Below are 20,829 nucleotides of genomic sequence, written 5' to 3'. Positions count from 1 at the left end.
CCTGCCAGCGACGCTCTCGGTGTGCACCCTGTGGGCATGGAGGAGACACGGCTAGCGAAGCTCTCCGTGCGCCCCGTCACTCTCACCAGATCCCAGTCCACCTTTCCGAAACACTGTGGCCTGCTCTGCAGTCGCCCAGCTCCTGGGTTCTCCATTCTGCAGCTGCTGATAAAAATGCACCTCAGCGTGGGAGGGGAGCGAGGGAGAGGATGGAGTCTGCGTGACAGTGAGGAAACTATGGCTGCCTCTTATCTCCAACCTATCACCCTCCCTCACCTTCCCTCCCCTCTCACTTTCCATCTGTCAGCGAGCGCTCGCCATTTTAGGACACCGTCCTGTGGTCTGTGTGGACTTGGTCTCACTTTACAGACCGCGCTAACGGAGTGGGTCAGTGGCCATGCCGTTTCCGCGGGTGTCCTTCTCCAACAGCACAGCTGGGCTGGACTGCTGTTTCTGAGCAAACACCTCCTCCTAAGCACGCCGTGCTCTCTCCGCCGGCCGGGGAGAAACCGGAGCAGACGGCAGAGGGAAGGCATGTTGGCTGCTTGCAGCAGCCGAGCGTGTCGAATCATAAGTCATCCATGGGACAGCCTCCTTTGCTTTCCGATTGCATTTCAAGGCCATGAAAAGCATGTACGCTTCTCCGGTGGCATCTCATTTTCAGCCAAGAGTCAAATGGTGACTGTCCGATTCCAAAGCTCAAGGAGAATCCACATCACGTCCAGTCTCAGGCTGGCTGTCACCTAACGGACAATGCTAAACAGCAAACATGGGCACTGAGCTATTCAGTGAACTGATAAACTTGCTCATGGTGACACAGCAGGAAAAACACGATAAGGAGGAATACAAGTTGTAAGAAACCGAGATAGCACGGAGCACCACGCGGCAACTGACACAGACCAAAGAAACCCTGCACTGGTGTCTTAGATGACATCCAGATACTTACGGTTCCACGACGTGACACAGTGGGACAACGAGGGGTCACCTTCCAGATGCCACAGCTATTCATCCCTTGTCATTTATCTGCACCCTTTGCCAGTAACCCTTCTGGTCAAAGATGCAGGTTTAAATGAACATTTGAAAGGACACATGAGTGACCGCAGATCTGCCATCTGCTCGAATCTGTTTTAGACACGCCAGTGGTGCCTGGAATGAGGAACATTAGAACCCACATCCCTGCTCTTCATAATTACACAGATCCCTGTGGCCAGCTTCGCACGCTTTTGTTAAAGACTCGTAATAATGGTTGTTTAATTTAAGCAATGGTCACCATCATTTAAAAAAAAAAAAAAACTGATCACATGTAACTGGTCACTTCTTCTCGAGAGAAATGTCACTGTAGACAATTCACCTGAGACTAATTCGGGTGAGGCAACAGGTCCTCAACTCAAAATGCCATTTCTGCCCTGAGAACGGAGACAGAAATCACACCTGGGGGTTTCCATGTGCATCCACTACCTCAGTCAGGGTTCAAATTCCAGAAGAGACGCTTTGTCAGTGCTAACCACGAAGCTGCCATCAAGCCATAGCTTCGGGAATCCTGAAATACACTCTTGCAAGTAATCTCACCTTCATAAAGTTATAAAATCATCCTGGAAAAAATAACAGAAAGATCTCTTAGTCCACTCTGTGGTTTTGTCAAAGAAGACACTATGGCCAACAGAGTCCAATTTGCTGATGTGGAATTCTGCAATGAGCTATACCACCTCACAACTTCTGGGGAAATCAAGTACTTCAAGATGGAACATCAGACGTTGTTTATGAGCGATAGGATGGGAGTTACTCTCTACATCTCCCCTCTTCACCTTAATCATTTCAGTTTCAGAGTTTCAGGTAACACACACTCTACATTTTTTTTTTTTGGAGAGGTTTTTGCAATAGAGCGCGTGCGCTCACCAGAAAGACAGAAAGAGACAGAGAGATAGCGCTTCCATTCTTCTCTCGGGATCTCGGGCATGCACGCACACACACCTGGCCTGAGTTTAAGCCACCGGGCCCAGGACTCGAACCGTGCTTGGCTACATGGGAGTCCAGCAACATAGCCATTATGCCACCTGCTGGTCTCTGTAAGTTCTATTTTTGCAGTACCAAGAAAACAACTCCCTCGACGGCCCTGCCTGTGTTTCCACCGTGACTGCTAGCAGAGGTGTGGTGGGACCAAGCTCAGGGTCAGCGCTCAGTGGACACCGCCCTCACGTCAATTCTCTGCAACCTCCCCACCACCGAAAATTAAAGCAGGAGCTGGAATGCTGTCCAAACTCCCTCGGCGACCCTTCTTGGAAGGTAAGCACAAGTACTTAAACAGAAATCTCCTCTGACGTGCACGCATGTAATCTGCACGGAAACCTACATCCTACTTACTTGGAAAAGTGGTCCTGGGAGAATTTGTGTTAAAAATGCAATTCTCAGATTTCTTTAATATTGGAAAAAGTTCTTACACTGGACCGAGTGAGCAGCAGAGAATGCAGAGCAGGGAGAAGTACTGCAAGAGGGCCTTGGCTCTCCCAGAGGAACCACGTCAGGAGAGAAATCACCCACCCCCGGGGGATGGCCACACCACAGTCCCTTCTCCTGCAGTCTCCTCTCAGGATCTGGGGTACACACGCACATGCACCCGGTGTGAGTTTCAAGACATGGGGTCCAGGACTCGAGCCGGTCAGTCACGCGGGAGTCCACCAACATAGCCTTTACACTATCTGCTTGTCCATGCAGAGAGAAAAGCTGCACAGGGCCAGTGGGAAGAGATCTGTGTGCCAAGTTTGGGCTTCAGGAGGACCTAGCAGAGGTCCTGATTACAGGTGTGTGGGGGGGATAATGTTCCTATTTCCAGAGTCAATAGCAATATTGAACTAGCAGGTTAAAGAAAGAAATGGGTTATTGTCTGTTGCTGGTAATGTGTGTGGTATCTCCAACTGAACTGGTGAGAAAAGAATTCATGTTGGAAAATTCACTTTACAAGCTAAGTGATGTATAGTGATTGAATGTATTAAAGAAATTAAAATGAAATATGTATGTATATATTTAAAAGCCTTGGCTACAAATTCAAGTTTGGGAGAAGCCATAGGCCGACTCCCTCCCCAAACGCTGCCACAGGGGACCCCCGTCCAGCTGGGGCCACCCTGGGCAGTCCTGTGTGTCCGAGCCGTTCACTGACAACTTGCATGGACACCCAGGATCGTTGCTATTCATTTCCCAACACTCCCAGGCTTATCTCCCCTCTGCACCAGATCACTCATGTGCTGAAAATCTCATTGTAAAGCCTTCAGAAATGTGTTTCCCTGTTATAATTAGGTCAGCAAACACGCAGTCCAGCAAGGAAATGCTGATTCGTTCTTCGCTCGCATTCTGTTCCTTCAAGTGTGCCTTCCTCTAACAGCCGACTTCCAGCAAGGAAACGCTGACTCGTTCTTCGCTCGCATTCTGCTCCTTCAAGTGTGCCTTCCTCTAACAGCCGACGACACACTGATAGGAAAACCTTGCCTCCCAGTCATTCATATTGCAGAGTTTCGAATTCCAGCTTTAAGAAAAACCAAGAAAACGCAAAGAGGAAACTTACAACCCTCTCTGGATATCTTATAACTACATTTCCAGACTAATAAGCACTACTACTTGAGTACAGAAGCTACAAGAAAGCACAGCCAACTTTCTCTTAAAAGGAAGCCTGGTAGCAATTCTTCCCTTCAGAACTTACTCAAAAGTTTCCATAAAAACATAGGTAAATCACACCACCACATGACCAAAAAATAATTACAATAACACACACATAAATCACTAAATACTAAACAAATACAATGACTGGAACCACGGAATAACCAATCATAAATTTCTTTCAAAACAAAAGACACATTTTTAATTCATTCATCTCCTGGTGAACAGATTTCAGGAACGCGCCAGGACACGGATCCAAAAGTGGTTCATAGAGCAGCAGGCCCTACCCAGAGCAGCAGCCACCATGCACGAAGTCTACTTACAGCCTGTACAGCTTCGCGGTTCCGAGGAACAGCAACTCCGGAAACAGCTGAAGGTGGTTTCTGTTTAAACGCCTTTTGAGAAAACACAAACAAAGCTCATGTTACACAGAAAATGCAAACCGGGAGGCTGAGATTCGGTTTGGTCGTCCTCGTTCTGTATTTGAGAAAAGAATAAAATGGCGGGCAGAACTCAAGTCTTGCTAGTCAAAGGCCGGTGACACCTTGGTACAGGACTCTGCAGCAGGTTCCATTGCGCTTACTGAGAGGAGACTGGGGCCCAACTCGAAACTCACATCCTGTGCAAAGCTCGGCCCGGAATGTGCAGGTCACGAACAGGCTGTGACTGAGCCCCCAGGGTCTGAGCTAGGAACTTCGACATACAGCAGAGATAGCAGTCACCGTCCCAAATGGCCTAACCTGTCAGCCAAAGCATTGTGGGGAGATGGAAATTTCTGTTTTATTAGCTTTTCATTCAGTTTTGGGGAAAAGAAAGGTGAGGAATCGTCAGCGTGATTCATCCCCATAGGCAAGATTGGAAGAAAAGAACGAAGTTCAAACCTCGGCCCCCCGCTCTCACCCTTTAAGGGAATTCGGCTCAGTTATAGCGAACTGCTTAGCTCACGTGTTGAGATGTGTAGCTGATACTGGAATGTATTGAAGGTTTTTTGAAAGTACTTTGATGACAATTCTGCCTCAGTTTAAGTCCAGGTGCTACGGAGCTAAGTTTTTTAGACTAGGCATATCTATGAACTTAAAAGTGGGCAAATTCTGTCTCTGATGGACTAATACCCCAAGCCTATCTGTTTCAGGTGTGCAATTTAACATTTTACTAAAAGTAGTTACCTATCTGTCTGCTTTTCCCAAAACTAAACAAAATGACAAGTTGGCATAAATGCACACCTAGGATTCTCACAGCGGCTTGGCTACCCAGGATGACGAGGCTCAGAAATGACTGCCACCCTGGAAAACCAGAGGTATTTCTTAAGCCTTGAAGATAAAGGCTGAGGGGACAGGAAAAGAGGGTCTATCAACCTTGACATATTAAAGGGTCCTAATGTAAAAGCAGAATTAAACATTTTTTAGTTTCTAGAGGCCAGATGCAGGACCAGTGGATCCAGCTCCTAAAACAGTAGATTGTAAGACTCTTTCCAAAATCAGAGACACTAGGAAACAGAAAAGCCTTCCTTGAGAAACCCTCAAGTCCTCGCCCCAGGTAGATTCGAGCAGAGGCTAGGTATTGTTTTCCTGCACAAAACGAAATCAAAGCAAATCCTCTCGCAGGTGGAACACATGACAAGGCGAACTCCGGAACTGCTGGTTCTCAAACACCATGAGTCCATGACGGTCGCGGTACCTGTGGTTTCATGAACTCAGATGGTTTGGAAGCCAGCGGCCAGCAGTAGTGGTGTGGTGGGAATGCATCCCCTGTGATCCTCGGGCCACACAGCTGGAACCGAGTTCACACCCAGAGGCTTCCCTGTGCGTGCCTGGTCTGTGCACACCACTGCAGTCCTGGGCTGGGGACGGACCGTGGTGTGACTGACCTGCTGGGGGCGGGACCTACCTGTCTCTCTCCTTCTCAGTCTCTTACAGAATAAATTAAAAATAAGAAGTTGATCATCGAAACATCCTCAATGCTTAATCAAGCGTGTACTAATAAAAAGCATGTCGAGAGACGTCAGAAGTGGTAAAACCGGTGCTGAGAGGGAGGACTCAGTCCCACTGACGCCGATTTGCACCAGAGAGGCACGTGACCAGGTGAGAGGGAAAGCCCAACCCAAAGCTTGTCCTTGTAAGTGTCGGGGGCAGAGCTTCTAAGACAAGCGTACCTGCAGTCGCCCACTACAGTTTGACAACGTGGAGTGTAAGGTGACTGCTATTCTGTCTCTCCAAAAGTAAGTAGACTGCTATATTCCCAGTACTGACACTGAGGACGTTTCTAGGAAAGTAACCATTCATACAAAAGCCCCCTATCATCCAAAAAGCGAATCCTGCCGTCTAAAGCAGCAGAGATGGGCTTTCATAATCCGAGCCAACACCAGAATCCTCTGGGATTCTCTGGCCACAGCAGCCATGGTCTTCAGGTCCTAGTCCTGGGTGGGCTGCTTCCCCTCATCTCCAAATGGCACTTCTTCCGTCGCCAGAAAACGTCTCGCGGCTCTCCTGAGCAGTTAGTCTTTCAGGACTGTGGCCCCAGAGGTGACAGGTGAAAGTCTCCCGCACTGTGTGTAGGATTTATTCATAACTGGCCTCATCCCACCAGACGTGAACTCTTCAAGTACGAAGACCAAGTCCTTGTACCCCCTCCGGCCCTCCTGGGCGTCTAGCAGGTTCTGGACATATCAAAGGGCAAAGAAAGGACCCTGTCCCCCAACATTTCCGTTTCCTTTTTTTCAAAGGTTTTTGTCACAGGGCACGTACGCCAGCCAGAAAGAGACAGACAGAGACAGTGAGAGGAAAAGTGAGAAATCACCCTGGGGGGATGGCCACACCACAATCCCTTCTCCTCCCCTCTTCTCCTGGGAATATGGGCATGCACACACATGCACCCCGCATGATTTTCAAGCCCCCAGGTCTGGGACGCTAACTGCGGTCGGCCATGCGGGAGTCCAGCGCCTTAACCACATGCCGGTCCCTCCTCCAACACTTCCCAATCTCCCCTTGCACTCAGTGGGATCGTAGGGAATGCTGGAGAACCCACAGCTCTCTCTGCATTTTCCTGGGCTTGGCAAGGCCTGCACGCACCTGTCATACGAGGCTAACTCTCTGCTGGTGTGCTCCCTGCAGGACGCGCCTTGGGCTTTCTGCCCCTCTCCCACTAACCACATCCTCACTGTCACGCCAGCTCTCCCGGGCCAGGACAACAGCGACCTCCTTCCAGTTCCATCCACACGGCTGCCCTCCCCTCCACCCCGCACGTTCTCAACAGGCCTACACAGGGGAGGCGGCTCGAGCTCCGATGGTAAGTGACTAATCCCTGCTGCCGGCTTCGCGCTCTCAGGCTGACATCAGGACGCGGATGCCCTGCCACAACCTGACGGAGACACTCACGTGAGACAGCAGGCATCTCACGTGGGGTGCAAGTGTTTTCCCGTTGATGGTTGCTCTCGTACGCCTCTCCCAGCGGTTCCTCACTACCCCGCACAGAGTGGGCTTGCTCTGTGGCAGGTGCTGCCCTGGGGTGCTCGAGAGCCGTCTGCTTCACACCGACAGCCCCGAGTGGGTGCGATTCTAACTCCTGTCCTGCAGACACGCAGCGCACTGGCAGAGCTAGGACTTAGGTGCAGGGCATGGAGGCCACAATGTCCCCCCGGGGTCATTCCTTCAAAGACACACAGCCTAGTCACCCCTAAAAACCACGTGTCCTGAGCTTCCCCTCCCACTGTCCTTCCTGAGGGAAAACACACTTACTACAGTTTGTTTCTTAAATACCTACAAGTTCATCACCTGAAAATCGGACATCGTTTTATTTTAAAAACAGGCAAATCCCAAAAGCTTAGCTGTATGTTCGGCTCACTGGTTTTCCGTTTGTTTGTTTGGATTTGTTTTATTTTGCTTTGCCAGAGGCGCATGCACTCTCTCTAGAGAGAGAGAAGATGAGAGAGAACCTTCCAGGGGACGGTGACACCCCAAGCCCGTTCCTCCATTTCTCCAATCAGGACGCGGGCACTTGTACACATGCACACACGCATACACGCACACACGCACATGCGCACACACGCGCCCAGTGTGTTTCTCAAGCCACCAGGTCCAGGACTTGATCTATGAGCTCGACCCTGTGAACTCCAGCTGCCTTAACCACCAGGCCACCGAGCAGGCCTAACTCACTGCTTTCAACACCTACTTAAAATACCTAAAGGTGAGAGAAAAACAAAAATGTATACAAACGTGTTTCTCTCAATTCGAGCAATATATCATCTTTCTCTTAAAGTTACCATGAGTGTTAGCACATGAGTTATGGACATGTCTGAACCAGCCAACTGAGGAGCATATGAGGCCTCACACATGCGAAGACATGATTTAGTAAAAAACGCAGAAAAATGGTGCAAGCTTGCCCTTTCTTTCCTTCCTTAAGCCAGTGTTAAGACAGCTTTGGCTCACGTTCTTCTATTCCCTTTTCCCTCAGTGCTCAGGTTAAATGGACAGGTGACATTAAAATAAACAGTGAAACCTTTCCAAAATATTCCCTAGCACGACAATCTTAAAGGAGAGATTCTTGCACAATGACCAGAAATTAAATGCTGAAACTGAGGAGCATGTTTTTAGGTCCAGGGTTACTTTAAAGACTATCAAAGAACATAGCAATTACTAAGCTAGCTTCAGAAAATGTCTCGGCAGCTTCGGCTCAAAGACAGTCGTGTCCTAGGGACATCTCTGTGTACAGGAGCTGAAGTTAAAACTGGAGGAGTCGGAACAGGAAGCAGCATGTGGTGACTAAGGACAGCAGAAGGGATGATCTTTGGAAGCAGAAAGGAATTATCCTCATTAAACCGACCAGGTGAAGCGACGACCCTCGCTCAGCTGTGTAGGAGACACTCCAGAGGTGTAGGAACATCAGCTCTCCTGTTCTCGGCCTGCGCTGGACTCGCCCATACGACGCTTGGACTCTGGGAATTCTCCAACGGCAATTTGCAGCTGCAGAAAGCTTTATAATGTATGTCTCTGAGATCATTTTCTCCGGGCAAAGAGGAGAAAGGAGGCTAATACTGCTTTCTCTGTGCTTCTAGCTGTGTCTTGTGTAAGTGTCAGAGAGCGAGTGCTCTTTGCATGTTGCACGGAACACCCCTGGCCTCTGAAATGCAGACCCTCAGCCAACTCCATCTGAAGGGCAACCTGGGCATGACTGACAGCTCTGTTTAAATCAGTGCTTGCTGCTCCTGTGACTCCCACCTTCGGTAGAAGTTACCGTCTCACGCTTTCCAACCCTCGCCTCGATTCGATTTACACCAGCAACCTTCAGTCTAAATGAAAACAATCTGACCAACCAGTGACAAACACTTGCATGTCACTTTAAATATAAGGCACATTCGCAGTGTGCCCACTCTACAATAAGCATTGTAACTCCTGTCTTAAAAAGTCTGCTATCTCTAACCTATTTCTCCTACGTTAACCATCAGGAGGGGGGCGAATTCACTCCCTCTCTGGGCTTCTCAGGTTTCTTTCCACTTGTTCTCGAAAAATGTTCTAATTCTTGGGACCAGTAGATGGCGTAATGGTTATGTCACTGGACTCCCACGTAGTTGACTACGGTACTAGTCCTGGACCTGGTGGCTTAAAAACTCCTACTGGGCACATGCGTGCATGCCCAAGATCCCGAGAGGAGAGTGGCAGAGAGGGGACTGAGGCATGGCCACCTTCTTTGGGGGTGATTTCTCACCTTCTATCTGGCAAATGCACATACCCTATAGCAAAAATCTCTCTCAAAAAAAGTTCTAACACTATTATTTTTAATGCAGATAGTTTAACATTTATGTCATGTTACATAAGTAAAATGAAGTATTTTCAGCAGTGATATCAATGGTAATTTCATGTTTTTATTCTATTCTAGGGAGGTCCACATATATTAGTAAAGACATTGTTTCCTCTCTAGTTCATGAACTTCTTGGTAGTTCTCTGCATATTCAGAGAGACTGTGATAAACATTCTGAAATAAAACTTGGGACTTTGTACTTCCTCCACATCTTTTCTATTGATCAGATAGATTCCATAAGAAGAAATTTAAATGAAAACAACAATAAATTTGAATGAATAAAAGTTCAATTTATTATACACACACTTTAGCATCTCAGATAAAATGTTTTAATTTCTTAGCTCAGCATTTGAGAATCAGAACTTCTGCTGAAATGTATGTCATAGTTTTGTTTTTTTTTTAGAGAGATTTTTGCTATAGGGCGAGTGCTCAGCATTTTGAGAAACTATGTATGTATTCTTTTTAAAGTAACACAACACCACGAGCTGTAACAATGATCTGTTTTAAGCATGTGGAAACTGAAGTTTTGAAGGGTGAAGCAGTAGGATCAAGACCTCACAGAAGAATGGAAGCCGAGAGATTTCTGCTGTCATTCTTACCTAAGGTTCCTGATTTTACCAGGGGGAGGGAGTTTGCACCTGGTTAGAAAGACAATCAATGATACGCCTATGAGTATCTGTCTGGAGCTGTACCAGGCACCAGGTACCAGCAAAGAAGGTGACCTGGTCCTGAGAACAGAGGGGTGGAGATGACCCGTCCCTGTGCTCACTTACCAGACTCTAACACAGCAGCCCATGACCGGTACCCCAGGCCTGCTCCTCAGCAGAGTGGGCAGACGGCGTTTTATAAAGGGCAAGCAAATAGCTGTTGTAAATGTTATTTATCTTGAAGTATGCTTCCAATTTCAATAACACCAAATCAGTCCTATCCTTACCAAGTGTTTATTCTGAAAGAACTTTCACCAATATTTCTTCCCACTCAACAGCTACGACTTGCTTTGAGAAGGGCCATAGACGTGAAGCCCATGCAGAAAAGGCTCTCGTTGTGCCGAAAGTGGTGAAATTGAGTCTAGGAGGCATAGCTCAAGCAGAAAGGTATCCCAAGGAATGAAAGGCAGAATCGAATGTAAAATATTTGACATTCAGTGCTTCCGCAAATACATTGTAACAGTGCAGACTGCGGCACTCGCTCAGGGCTGGGATAAAGGCCCCAGCATCCCAAACAGAGTCACAAAGGCTGGGCCCAAAACAGATGTGGGAAAAATAAACAGCCTTGCTGCTCGAGAATGTATAAAGTGGTTCACAAAGAGCCAGCGGGTCTTCTCAGCACCGCTCAACTTCCAGACCCATAAAAACGTCGCATGAGAAGCCCCCTCGGATGGAGTCGAAGCTCTGCTAAGCTCGTACCAGCGTGCACACGTCAAAGCCTCCTGTGTCCAGAGTCAGGAAGCAGAATCCACACAGTCCTGTCGCTTAGATGTGGATGAGACCCACGGACACGACCTGGAAGCATGGTATTCACCACAGGGCACCTTCACTTCCTGCAACGTGCACGCTCAGCTTCGGGTGTAGTTAGGTCTGTCCTCCGAAGAGGAGCACGAGAAGATGAAGGCACGGATCTGAAACGAGTGTGAAGACAGGAGCCAGAGCAGAACTCTCCTGACCTGGGCTTGTGTTCTCTTCAAGGAGATTAGCGCCGTCGGTGTGCCGTTTCGTTGGGAAAAGACGTGTCATACGTGCCACCTATAAACTGCGGGATTAGCCGGCAGAGGGGTTCTCCACATCCGTGATGAACAGAAGCTAAATGCTGCTTCCTCCCAGACCTGTTCAACAGCATACTCCCTGCCTGAACTCACACGCAGCGACTGCAGAAACACCGGGTCACAGCTCCTGAGCCTCACCCCGTCTTCACGTATTCACAAACGGTGGATGGATGATTTTTTTTTAAAGAATTCTTTTATTTTAACTTTATTTATTTTTTAATTTGGCCAGAGAGGGACAGCATGAGCGAGAGCTAGACTGATGGGGAGAGAGAGAGAGAAAGTGAGAAAGCAAGCCATCAGGTCCAGGACTCGAACCGCGGTCGGCCATGTGGGTGTCCAGTGTCCTTAAGCACCACACCACCTGCTAGCCGCCCCCACCATCTTTTTAAAAGAGAAAAGAAAAGTGCCTTTTAGATATCCTTTCATGAAAGGTTGTGTTTCACCGCATTTAAGATCCACTAGGTTGAGATTTAGATTTTTCTAAATTAAAATTTCCTTCACATTGACTTGGTAGAAACTTTAAAACATCTAAGTTAACAGGTTTACTTTTCAGGACTCCTTACAAGTTTCCATAATAGTAATATTTTTCAGGATTCATTGTTTACACAACAATGAGTATCAAAGGACTTAGCTAGCAGGGAAAAAAATGTCATTTTTAATCCAAAGATACTAAAATGGAAGCATTTAAAGCAGTATCTGTTTAAAATACACATTTACATATTACTGGCAGAAATGACCAGCCCACTTGCTTGCCTTTATCATTTCTGCAAATTTCCGTATTGTAAGGGGAGAAAATGGTTATGGTGATGGTGCAAAGCTAAACACCCAGACTTTTCACGGTCTGCTATAGGGTCTCATAAGGTAATCTAGGAGTATACGAGGAGACTTCAAAAACCCATGGAAAACAGAATTAAACTATGAGTTTATTTTGGTGCCAAAAATGTTGAAATCCATACATTTTTTTTCATGCAATTCAGTTTTCATTATCCATTTCATTTGTACAGTTTTGGAGGAAATACCAAAATATACTAAAAACAACAGCCCTAAAAATGATCAAAAATGTTCTCAGACTCTTCCGTTTGGGTTTCAAAGAACTTTCAAAAAGAGAAGTTGATTTTTTTCAAGTGGAATCCTGATTTAGTCTGGGCCTCCCTAAAAAGCCATAAAATAGAACTTAATGACTACAACATAACCCCATGAACTATTATTGAAGAAAGAATTTTACACCAGTCCATGGAATTCCTGGGTTCCCAAGCTATTTTGTAACCCCCTAGAATATTATGTACAAGTAAAAGTATCTCGCATGATTTTGCATGGAGAATCCACTGCAGTATACACAGTATCTTCTGTGAAATATAAAAAGAAGTTTCCTTCATGAGTGTCCTGATTTTCCACACAGTCCTGTCGCTTAGATGTGGATGAGACCCACGGACACGACCTGGAAGCATGGTATTCACCACAGGGCACCTTCACTTCCTGCAACGTGCACGCTCAGCTTCGGGTGTAGTTAGGTCTGTCCTCCGAAGAGGAGCACGAGAAGATGAAGGCACGGATCTGAAACGAGTGTGAAGACAGGAGCCAGAGCAGAACGCTCCTGACCTGGGCTTGTGTTCTCTTCAAGGAGATTAGCGCCGTCGGTGTGCCGTTTCGTTGGGAAAAGACGTGTCATACGTGCCACCTATAAACTGCGGGATTAGCCGGCAGAGGGGTTCTCCACATCCGTGATGAACAGAAGCTAAATGCTGCTTCCTCCCAGACCTGTTCAACAGCATACTCCCTGCCTGAACTCACACGCAGCGACTGCAGAAACACCGGGTCACAGCTCCTGAGCCTCACCCCGTCTTCACGTATTCACAAACGGTGGATGGATGATTTTTTTTTAAAGAATTCTTTTATTTTAACTTTATTTATTTTTTAATTTGGCCAGAGAGGGACAGCATGAGCGAGAGCTAGACTGATGGGGAGAGAGAGAGAGAAAGTGAGAAAGCAAGCCATCAGGTCCAGGACTCGAACCGCGGTCGGCCATGTGGGTGTCCAGTGTCCTTAAGCACCACACCACCTGCTAGCCGCCCCCACCATCTTTTTAAAAGAGAAAAGAAAAGTGCCTTTTAGATATCCTTTCATGAAAGGTTGTGTTTCACCGCATTTAAGATCCACTAGGTTGAGATTTAGATTTTTCTAAATTAAAATTTCCTTCACATTGACTTGGTAGAAACTTTAAAACATCTAAGTTAACAGGTTTACTTTTCAGGACTCCTTACAAGTTTCCATAATAGTAATATTTTTCAGGATTCATTGTTTACACAACAATGAGTATCAAAGGACTTAGCTAGCAGGGAAAAAAATGTCATTTTTAATCCAAAGATACTAAAATGGAAGCATTTAAAGCAGTATCTGTTTAAAATACACATTTACATATTACTGGCAGAAATGACCAGCCCACTTGCTTGCCTTTATCATTTCTGCAAATTTCCGTATTGTAAGGGGAGAAAATGGTTATGGTGATGGTGCAAAGCTAAACACCCAGACTTTTCACGGTCTGCTATAGGGTCTCATAAGGTAATCTAGGAGTATACGAGGAGACTTCAAAAACCCATGGAAAACAGAATTAAACTATGAGTTTATTTTGGTGCCAAAAATGTTGAAATCCATACATTTTTTTTCATGCAATTCAGTTTTCATTATCCATTTCATTTGTACAGTTTTGGAGGAAATACCAAAATATACTAAAAACAACAGCCCTAAAAATGATCAAAAATGTTCTCAGACTCTTCCGTTTGGGTTTCAAAGAACTTTCAAAAAGAGAAGTTGATTTTTTTCAAGTGGAATCCTGATTTAGTCTGGGCCTCCCTAAAAAGCCATAAAATAGAACTTAATGACTACAACATAACCCCATGAACTATTATTGAAGAAAGAATTTTACACCAGTCCATGGAATTCCTGGGTTCCCAAGCTATTTTGTAACCCCCTAGAATATTATGTACAAGTAAAAGTATCTCGCATGATTTTGCATGGAGAATCCACTGCAGTATACACAGTATCTTCTGTGAAATATAAAAAGAAGTTTCCTTCATGAGTGTCCTGATTTTTTTTTTTTTTGAGAGAGAGAGTTTTGCTATAGGGCATGTGCACTCGCCAGAGAGACAGAGAGAGACAGAGAGAGACGGAAATGAGACATCACCCCTCCAAGGGGGATGGCCATGCTGCAACCCCCCCACCCCTCCACTCTCCTCTCAGGATTTTTAGGCACACATGCACACATGCCAGACTAGAGTTTTCAGCTGCTGGTTCCAGGACTCGAACTGCGGTCGACAACATGTGAGTCCAGTGACATAATCCTTACGCCACCTGCTGGTCCCGAGCGTCCTGATTCTTTATCATAGCTTATCTGTAGTTCGCTTTGGCTGAATTCATCTCTGTGGCAGTCACTGGTTACTTTAACCACATTTGTTTTCATTTGGAGATTCTGACTAAATGTAGGAGACCTGCTCGTGGAAGCTGCAAATGGCATGTTCTCCAGGGTCCCTTTTCTCCCCGTGGACACAGGATCTGTGGGCAATGCAGCCGTCCTCGAGAGCCGGTCATGCACGCGCGGGGTCCGGGGGCACAGACGCACACCCCTGATGCGGGAGAAGCGTGTGGTCTGGCACGGGCCGAGCAAGGACCCATGACTGCTTCCCAGTGAGGGTCACTGCCATGTTCTCCATACGAAGGAAAGAAAAGAGAAGAGAGAGATGGAGAGAGGGCGGGAGCGGAGAAGCAAGAGGAAGGAGAGAGAAGAGGCAGGGGAAGGAAGGACTTTAACATTCCTCTACGTCTTGACATCTGACTGAATATTCTGCACGACAATCATGCTTTGAAGTGGAGAACATGACTTTCTTTTGTAGCTGTAACGTTTGCGGTGACTAATACTTTCGCATTCCATGCTAAGATTTGAGTCGATTTAATAGCATGGCGCTACGTCTCCTAGATTAAAAAGCCGAATTTCCGAAAAGGCAGGGATGCTGTCTTCTGTTCTCACGTTTGTCTTCAGTAGCTCAAGTGAAAACGCCATCGGCACAAAATAAGGAGGAAAAAACATAACTCGGACATAGTCACAAAGTATTATTTGGAACTGTGTTATCATTTCCAAATGAAAACGACTTGGAACCATCATTAGGCACAGGTAAAATGAACGTTTCAATTTTATTTTGCTCCTCATACGGGGAATGAAAACTGTCACCATTCTCTGTAGAGCAGCATTTACAACATAAACCTGCATTTATGCACCTTTTGCTAATTTAGAGCTCCAATGTAAAATTTCACGTTGAATTTGTTAAAGACCAGATATCACACAATCCATAATTAAAAGTCAATTCACTGACTTTTTTCTTGTCTCTCACATTGCCTCTTGCAGCTTTTGGGGGAAAAAAAAAAAAGAAAGAAAGAAACAAAAAAAAATACAGCAAATTTTGTGGTGTTGATGACACGAACTACAATAAAAGTATACCCTAGGCCCTGCTAATGTGATTATGGAACTCTCTGGACTGTTTTTTCCTTTTAATTATATAACTGAACAAAATTTAAGATAGCTGGCTTCACAATAAGTTGAATGCATTCTTTGGCAAAACTGTCCTGCCATCTAATGTATTTTTAAAAAATAAATATTTGAAAAGTGTATCCACAATGTTCCTAAGGAATGGTTTTGAATTCCAGAGTCCCAAGGAGATGGATTGGCTGTCAGATAACAATGTGGCTCCATCAGATGGACTTGGCAGTTGTTTACAAAAGGAATTTTCTCAGCTTTTCCTCACAAATATGAAATATTTGCTCTCAGCCAGCAGCTGGGCTGATTTAAAGACGTCCTGCATATATATTAGTTTTCATTCAAAATTACAAGTCCTCCTCCCACTCTGAAACATCTGACTTGGTCTTAGTAGAAAATTGTTCTGAAATGAAGTGACATTCCCTGGGGAAGCGAAAGTCCGAAACTAGTACCTACTTCCACTCTAATCGAATTTCGAATCTTGAGGCATCTGGTTAATAATTGGTAGGAAAAGTTAATTTATTCAAGATGAAAGTTCAAGTGATACTCTGAAGTGGTTTGAAAAATAATGAGAAAGTGTGTTTCGTTACAGAGTTCCTGAAAACATTTAAAACTACAACAGAACCCAACAACAAGAGACTGCTGGAACACGACCCACACCTCCCTCAGTGTTTTGGAAGTTAAGAACAAAAATACAGATATTTCCATGTGATGGCTCTAAGTTATTCTTGGAAAACACTGGATGCTGCAATAACTGGAAGTATCTATTCATCTTGTGAAATATTTACATTATATTGATAACTTTTCTAAATAGGTGGATTAAAAACATTTTGCCCAGTTACTCAGTAGGAATTAGTTATTTAGGAAAACCCATAAAGAAGATCAAAGAATAAATACTTACAGAGTGTTTTATAGACTTAAAGATAAGTTTACGAACTTAAGAACCTTACATGAACTCAGTCAAATGTTTATCTTGTTTTTTAGTTCTCCTAGACTAGATCAAAGTAGGGATTTTTAAAGTTATTTTAAATTCACAGTTATATTTCATATTTATCATGGATAAAGTTGTATAGTAAAATAAAGTAGACATCGCTGTGTTTTACTCAAAGTGCTAAAAAATGGAACCCGTATATTTACAAATATCTTAGAAGTTAACAAGCCATTTTCCCACTTTGGTCAATTATACAGAATTAACTTTTGTCCCTGGGTCCAGTGAACCAGAATATTTTATACTGAAAATGAACATCATATCTCATTATTTTAAATATCTTTTTAAAAATTTTTACCCAAAGTGATTATTAAATTAGGCATGGAAACTTATTAAAATAACTGTGGTAACTTTTAATAGAACTTTTACTTGCCTTTAAAATACAAACCTAACAAACTTGAATAACTGACATACAAGGCCTAGAATCCATACCTTATATTACAAAGTCTATAATTTTTCCTAATTATTTTAGATAGATATTTTGCTTTTTGTGGACATATACTGTAATTTTTAAAACTGTCTTGAATAATATTTATCAATTCATAAGACTTTGTTTCTGAAAAAAAAGTCTTAAAGTCTAAAGTCGACATTTAATTCTTTTTGGAAAAGTAATAGTCCCACTTTGATAACATGGTTCTTATTAATAATTTCCAACTTTTTTCAGCAGAAATATTTTTAAAACTACTACAAAATAATGAAATAAAACTGTAAATGCCAGTTATTAATGATGCTTACCACGAGTGTTAAATATCGAAAAGCAAATCTTTCAGAAAGAATTTTAAATATTTCTTCAATTGTCAGTAATGACACAAAGAAACAGCACAGAATGGAACATAACTAGCAGCGAAACTTCTCTTTCCATATGCAACAGAAATTCAAATAAAATCACCACCTTTCTTTATATGAGCAAATGCAACAAGCTAGGTGAGAAATTGGGAACTTATGTGCATCTCTAAATATCAAAGCAACAGTCATCAAGAAAATGTCTCAGGAAAATCAACTTGCATTTTTGAGCTTTGTTACAAGTTCGTGCTTATTGCAAAAAGTTCCGCTTGCAAATCAGTCTGAAGAACAGTTACTCATCTCCCTTCTCTGTAAACTTTCCTCAGCTAACACTTGAAATTGAAGCCATGACCCTTAAATATTGAAAAAAATACAGATATGTTGTCATAAGTTTGGCATCGGAAATACTTACAGTCTTTCCAGTTCTTTAAGATCCTGGAATGCTCCTCTTTCGATGGTGCTAATCTTATTCTCCATGAGCTGACTGAAAGGCAAAACAAAACGTGCTTAATGTCACCACCCAGCAGAGGAAGTTTCACTTTAGCAACTGGAAACGCGTCACCTCTTTCACTTCACGCAGTAAACTTTTGCTCTGATTTGAGATCTAATACGAAACTTAATGATGACGTAGCAGCGAGACCTCGAGGGGGGGAGACTGCAGACATCACAGAACTTTCATGGGAGACACGAATGCCGTTTCTCAGCAGACGTACGAGAGGAAACGAACACGTAGACAACACTACCTCTGAAAAGCAACCCACAACACTGCAGCTCTGATTGCTGTGTTTTGGTACACCGATTTCCCATCCATTTCTTAACTGGAGAATCAGTGTCTAGTGACTTCTCAGACACACACTTCAGTCCTGGCGTGGGGAGACACACCAGCAAGTGCAAGAATTCCTAACGGCCAAAATACGTCTCTTAAGAAATAAACAGTGAGCACGCAGTGGTCAGAAGCATATGCCCACTGGGATGTAAATATTTATACTCCTCTGGCTGAAAACAATTTTACACGACATTGACTCTCAAGTGAAGGTTTTCTCGCAGTTAACTGATCCCACTAATTAAAGGATCATGCTGTAACAAATTTACAAAAGTCAAAAGTATATAAATATAAGAAACAACTGAATTAGAGCCAACATATTTTTACAGATAAATGATTTTCCAACTGCTCAAAAGATGGATTGCTTGATTTAATGTTAGAAATTACATCTAATTATTCTTTGCTTTAAAAGTTTGAACATTTTGATCTTAGTCATATGATAAAAGATCTGCTTATATTTTTGCTAGCTAAAATCAACCCCTAAAAGTATCGAATGTCTTTCTCATTACTTATTCATACTGTGAAAGCAATTATTCTACATTTTTATTTGCATGAGGCACTTAGGGTCCGATATACAAAGATTTGAGGTCATTTCTATAGCACTGTTTCAATGGCATGCATCCAATCTTAAGACAAAAGCCCACATTTTTACTAAAAGTTCCAGTACAATGACAAAAAAAGAAAGGAAACCGAAACCCTTAGAAATTTTTCTGTCGCTGTCATTGGAATAGGTTTACAACCTGAGACTAACAGTGATGCAATATATGCAACTTCCGAAACAGAGAAACAAAACCAGTCCACGACACAGAGAAAGAACACTTACAGAACTCTCAGGTGTCTGAGGCCAGCGAAGTCTGTCTTTGTAATCCGTGTGATGTTATTTCCATTCAAATCCCTAAGAGGAAACCAGAAAAGTAAAGTTCCATTTTACTTCTCGCAGTATCTGGTTAAACATAGCCAAGTTTAAAGCCATCCCTAACTTCAAGACTAAAAATCAATCAATAAAGGTAGTTTATAAGTAAACAGAGGACAGAAGGGGGGCAGCTTCCCGGCGATTATTTTTAAACGACTGTTCACAAGTTTACAAAGTTCCTTCTTGTTGACGTGTGACAAGAAAGGACATGGCGGGACCACCGAGCGCTCTCCTCTCGTGGTGTGGTGTGTACAAGCGTTTGGGGTTTGGACATAGGAGGAATCCACTCCTTTCCTATTCTGCTAGGCACACCCCAGAATGTTCCCTTCAGGGAGTGAAATGAACAATTTCCTCATACTATTCAAGAACTTTGAAAAATTCAGAATCCTATCCTTAGGTAGCATAGTGGCTAAACCTCCCAAGGCAAAGAAGAAAGTTAGAGTCCCATCAAAAGAAAGGCACTTCAAAGACTTGCACTTATAGGCATTTCCGACAGTTCCCCCACCCTTCCATGTCTGTAGGAAAACTGAACTCTTCATTCGCAGCTCGGGGAACCCCGCTGCGACCTTCCAGTGGGAAAGACTAGGACTAACCACTAAGGGGCTTGGGCCCTGTCACTTGTGTTGGGATTTCAGCCTCACTTTGCCTCAGGACTCACAACCCTTTTTCTGGCATCTCGACCAAGATGTCAACTCCACTCCTTCCCGTTGCTCCAAGTAAAACCAGGCTCAGCTGGGGTCAAATGGTCTCCTTCACGTGAGGACCTTCTCTTTGACTTAAAAACACCCTGCTGGAAGTTTCTATCTTCAGTGTTTATGAACTGTATAACCCAGCGCCGAGTAAACTGTTTTCTAAAAACTCCTGACTGACTGACCCCTCATAGGGATCATTTTTTCAAGGTCCTGAAACTCACTACTTTCTGGGAGCATATCCCCTTTTGTTGAGTTGGGTATGTTAGTGCTTAAACTTCAAACCATCCCGGACAGCGGGAAATGACAGTGCAGGGGGAATGCGGCAGTTCCGCTGCTCCCCAGCCCTCTTCTCTTCTACTCTCCCTGCCTAGGAAAGTTCTTAACTAGTTGGTAGGACAGCCAGGGTCTGTTAGAGACAATGTCACACAGCATGAGTGTCCCCTCACGCCAGACAAATGCGGGGCCCACCCTGACAGACATCCCCCACGGAACCTGCGGGGACCTGGGGGGCACTGAGGGCTCTGATGCAGCCAGGAAGGAGCGGAGGCCGCAGCGGAGGCCTGGGTGGGCGCCTTCTGCAGTGCGAGGCGGCTCCAGCGGGCCTCCACGCCAGGGGGACTCCAGAGCTGGGACCTCGCAGGCGGAGACGCCAGCCCAAGTGTGACCTCTCCAGCCCGGTGAGGGGGCCCAGGCCCTGGCCCGCCAAGCTGGCTGCCCACCCCAACCGCGAGAGCGGGAGCGCGGGCGGGCACAGGGCGTTCACAAAGACCAGGGCCTCCCCAAGTGCAGGAGCGGGAAGGGCACACTGAGAGCGCGTGGGCCGCCACCCGCCTCCGTGTGGGCCTCGCCAGGAGGGACCCGCAGGGACAGGGGGCGGGCGGGCGAGCAGCGCAGCACCAGGG

General features: G+C 44.9%; 1 protein-coding gene across 1 annotated transcript in view; it reads right to left on the bottom strand.

The window, feature by feature from the left end:
- SLIT2 (slit guidance ligand 2) overlaps positions 1-20,829 on the bottom strand; it is a gene marked incomplete at its 5' end in the record, with an annotated part of 289,592 nt that overhangs the window by 267,521 nt on the left and 1,242 nt on the right. Inside the window, 3 exon segments of the mRNA XM_006160628.3 lie at positions 3,972-4,043; positions 17,912-17,983; positions 19,146-19,217. Of these exon segments, the coding sequence (XP_006160690.2) occupies positions 3,972-4,043; positions 17,912-17,983; positions 19,146-19,217 (216 nt within the window).

The sequence above is a fragment of the Tupaia chinensis genome, unplaced genomic scaffold, assembly GCF_000334495.1.
Source record: "Tupaia chinensis unplaced genomic scaffold, TupChi_1.0 Scaffold000695_1, whole genome shotgun sequence".
Taxonomy (NCBI): Eukaryota; Metazoa; Chordata; class Mammalia; order Scandentia; family Tupaiidae; genus Tupaia; species Tupaia belangeri.
This window is presented reverse-complemented; position numbering and strand designations above follow the sequence as displayed.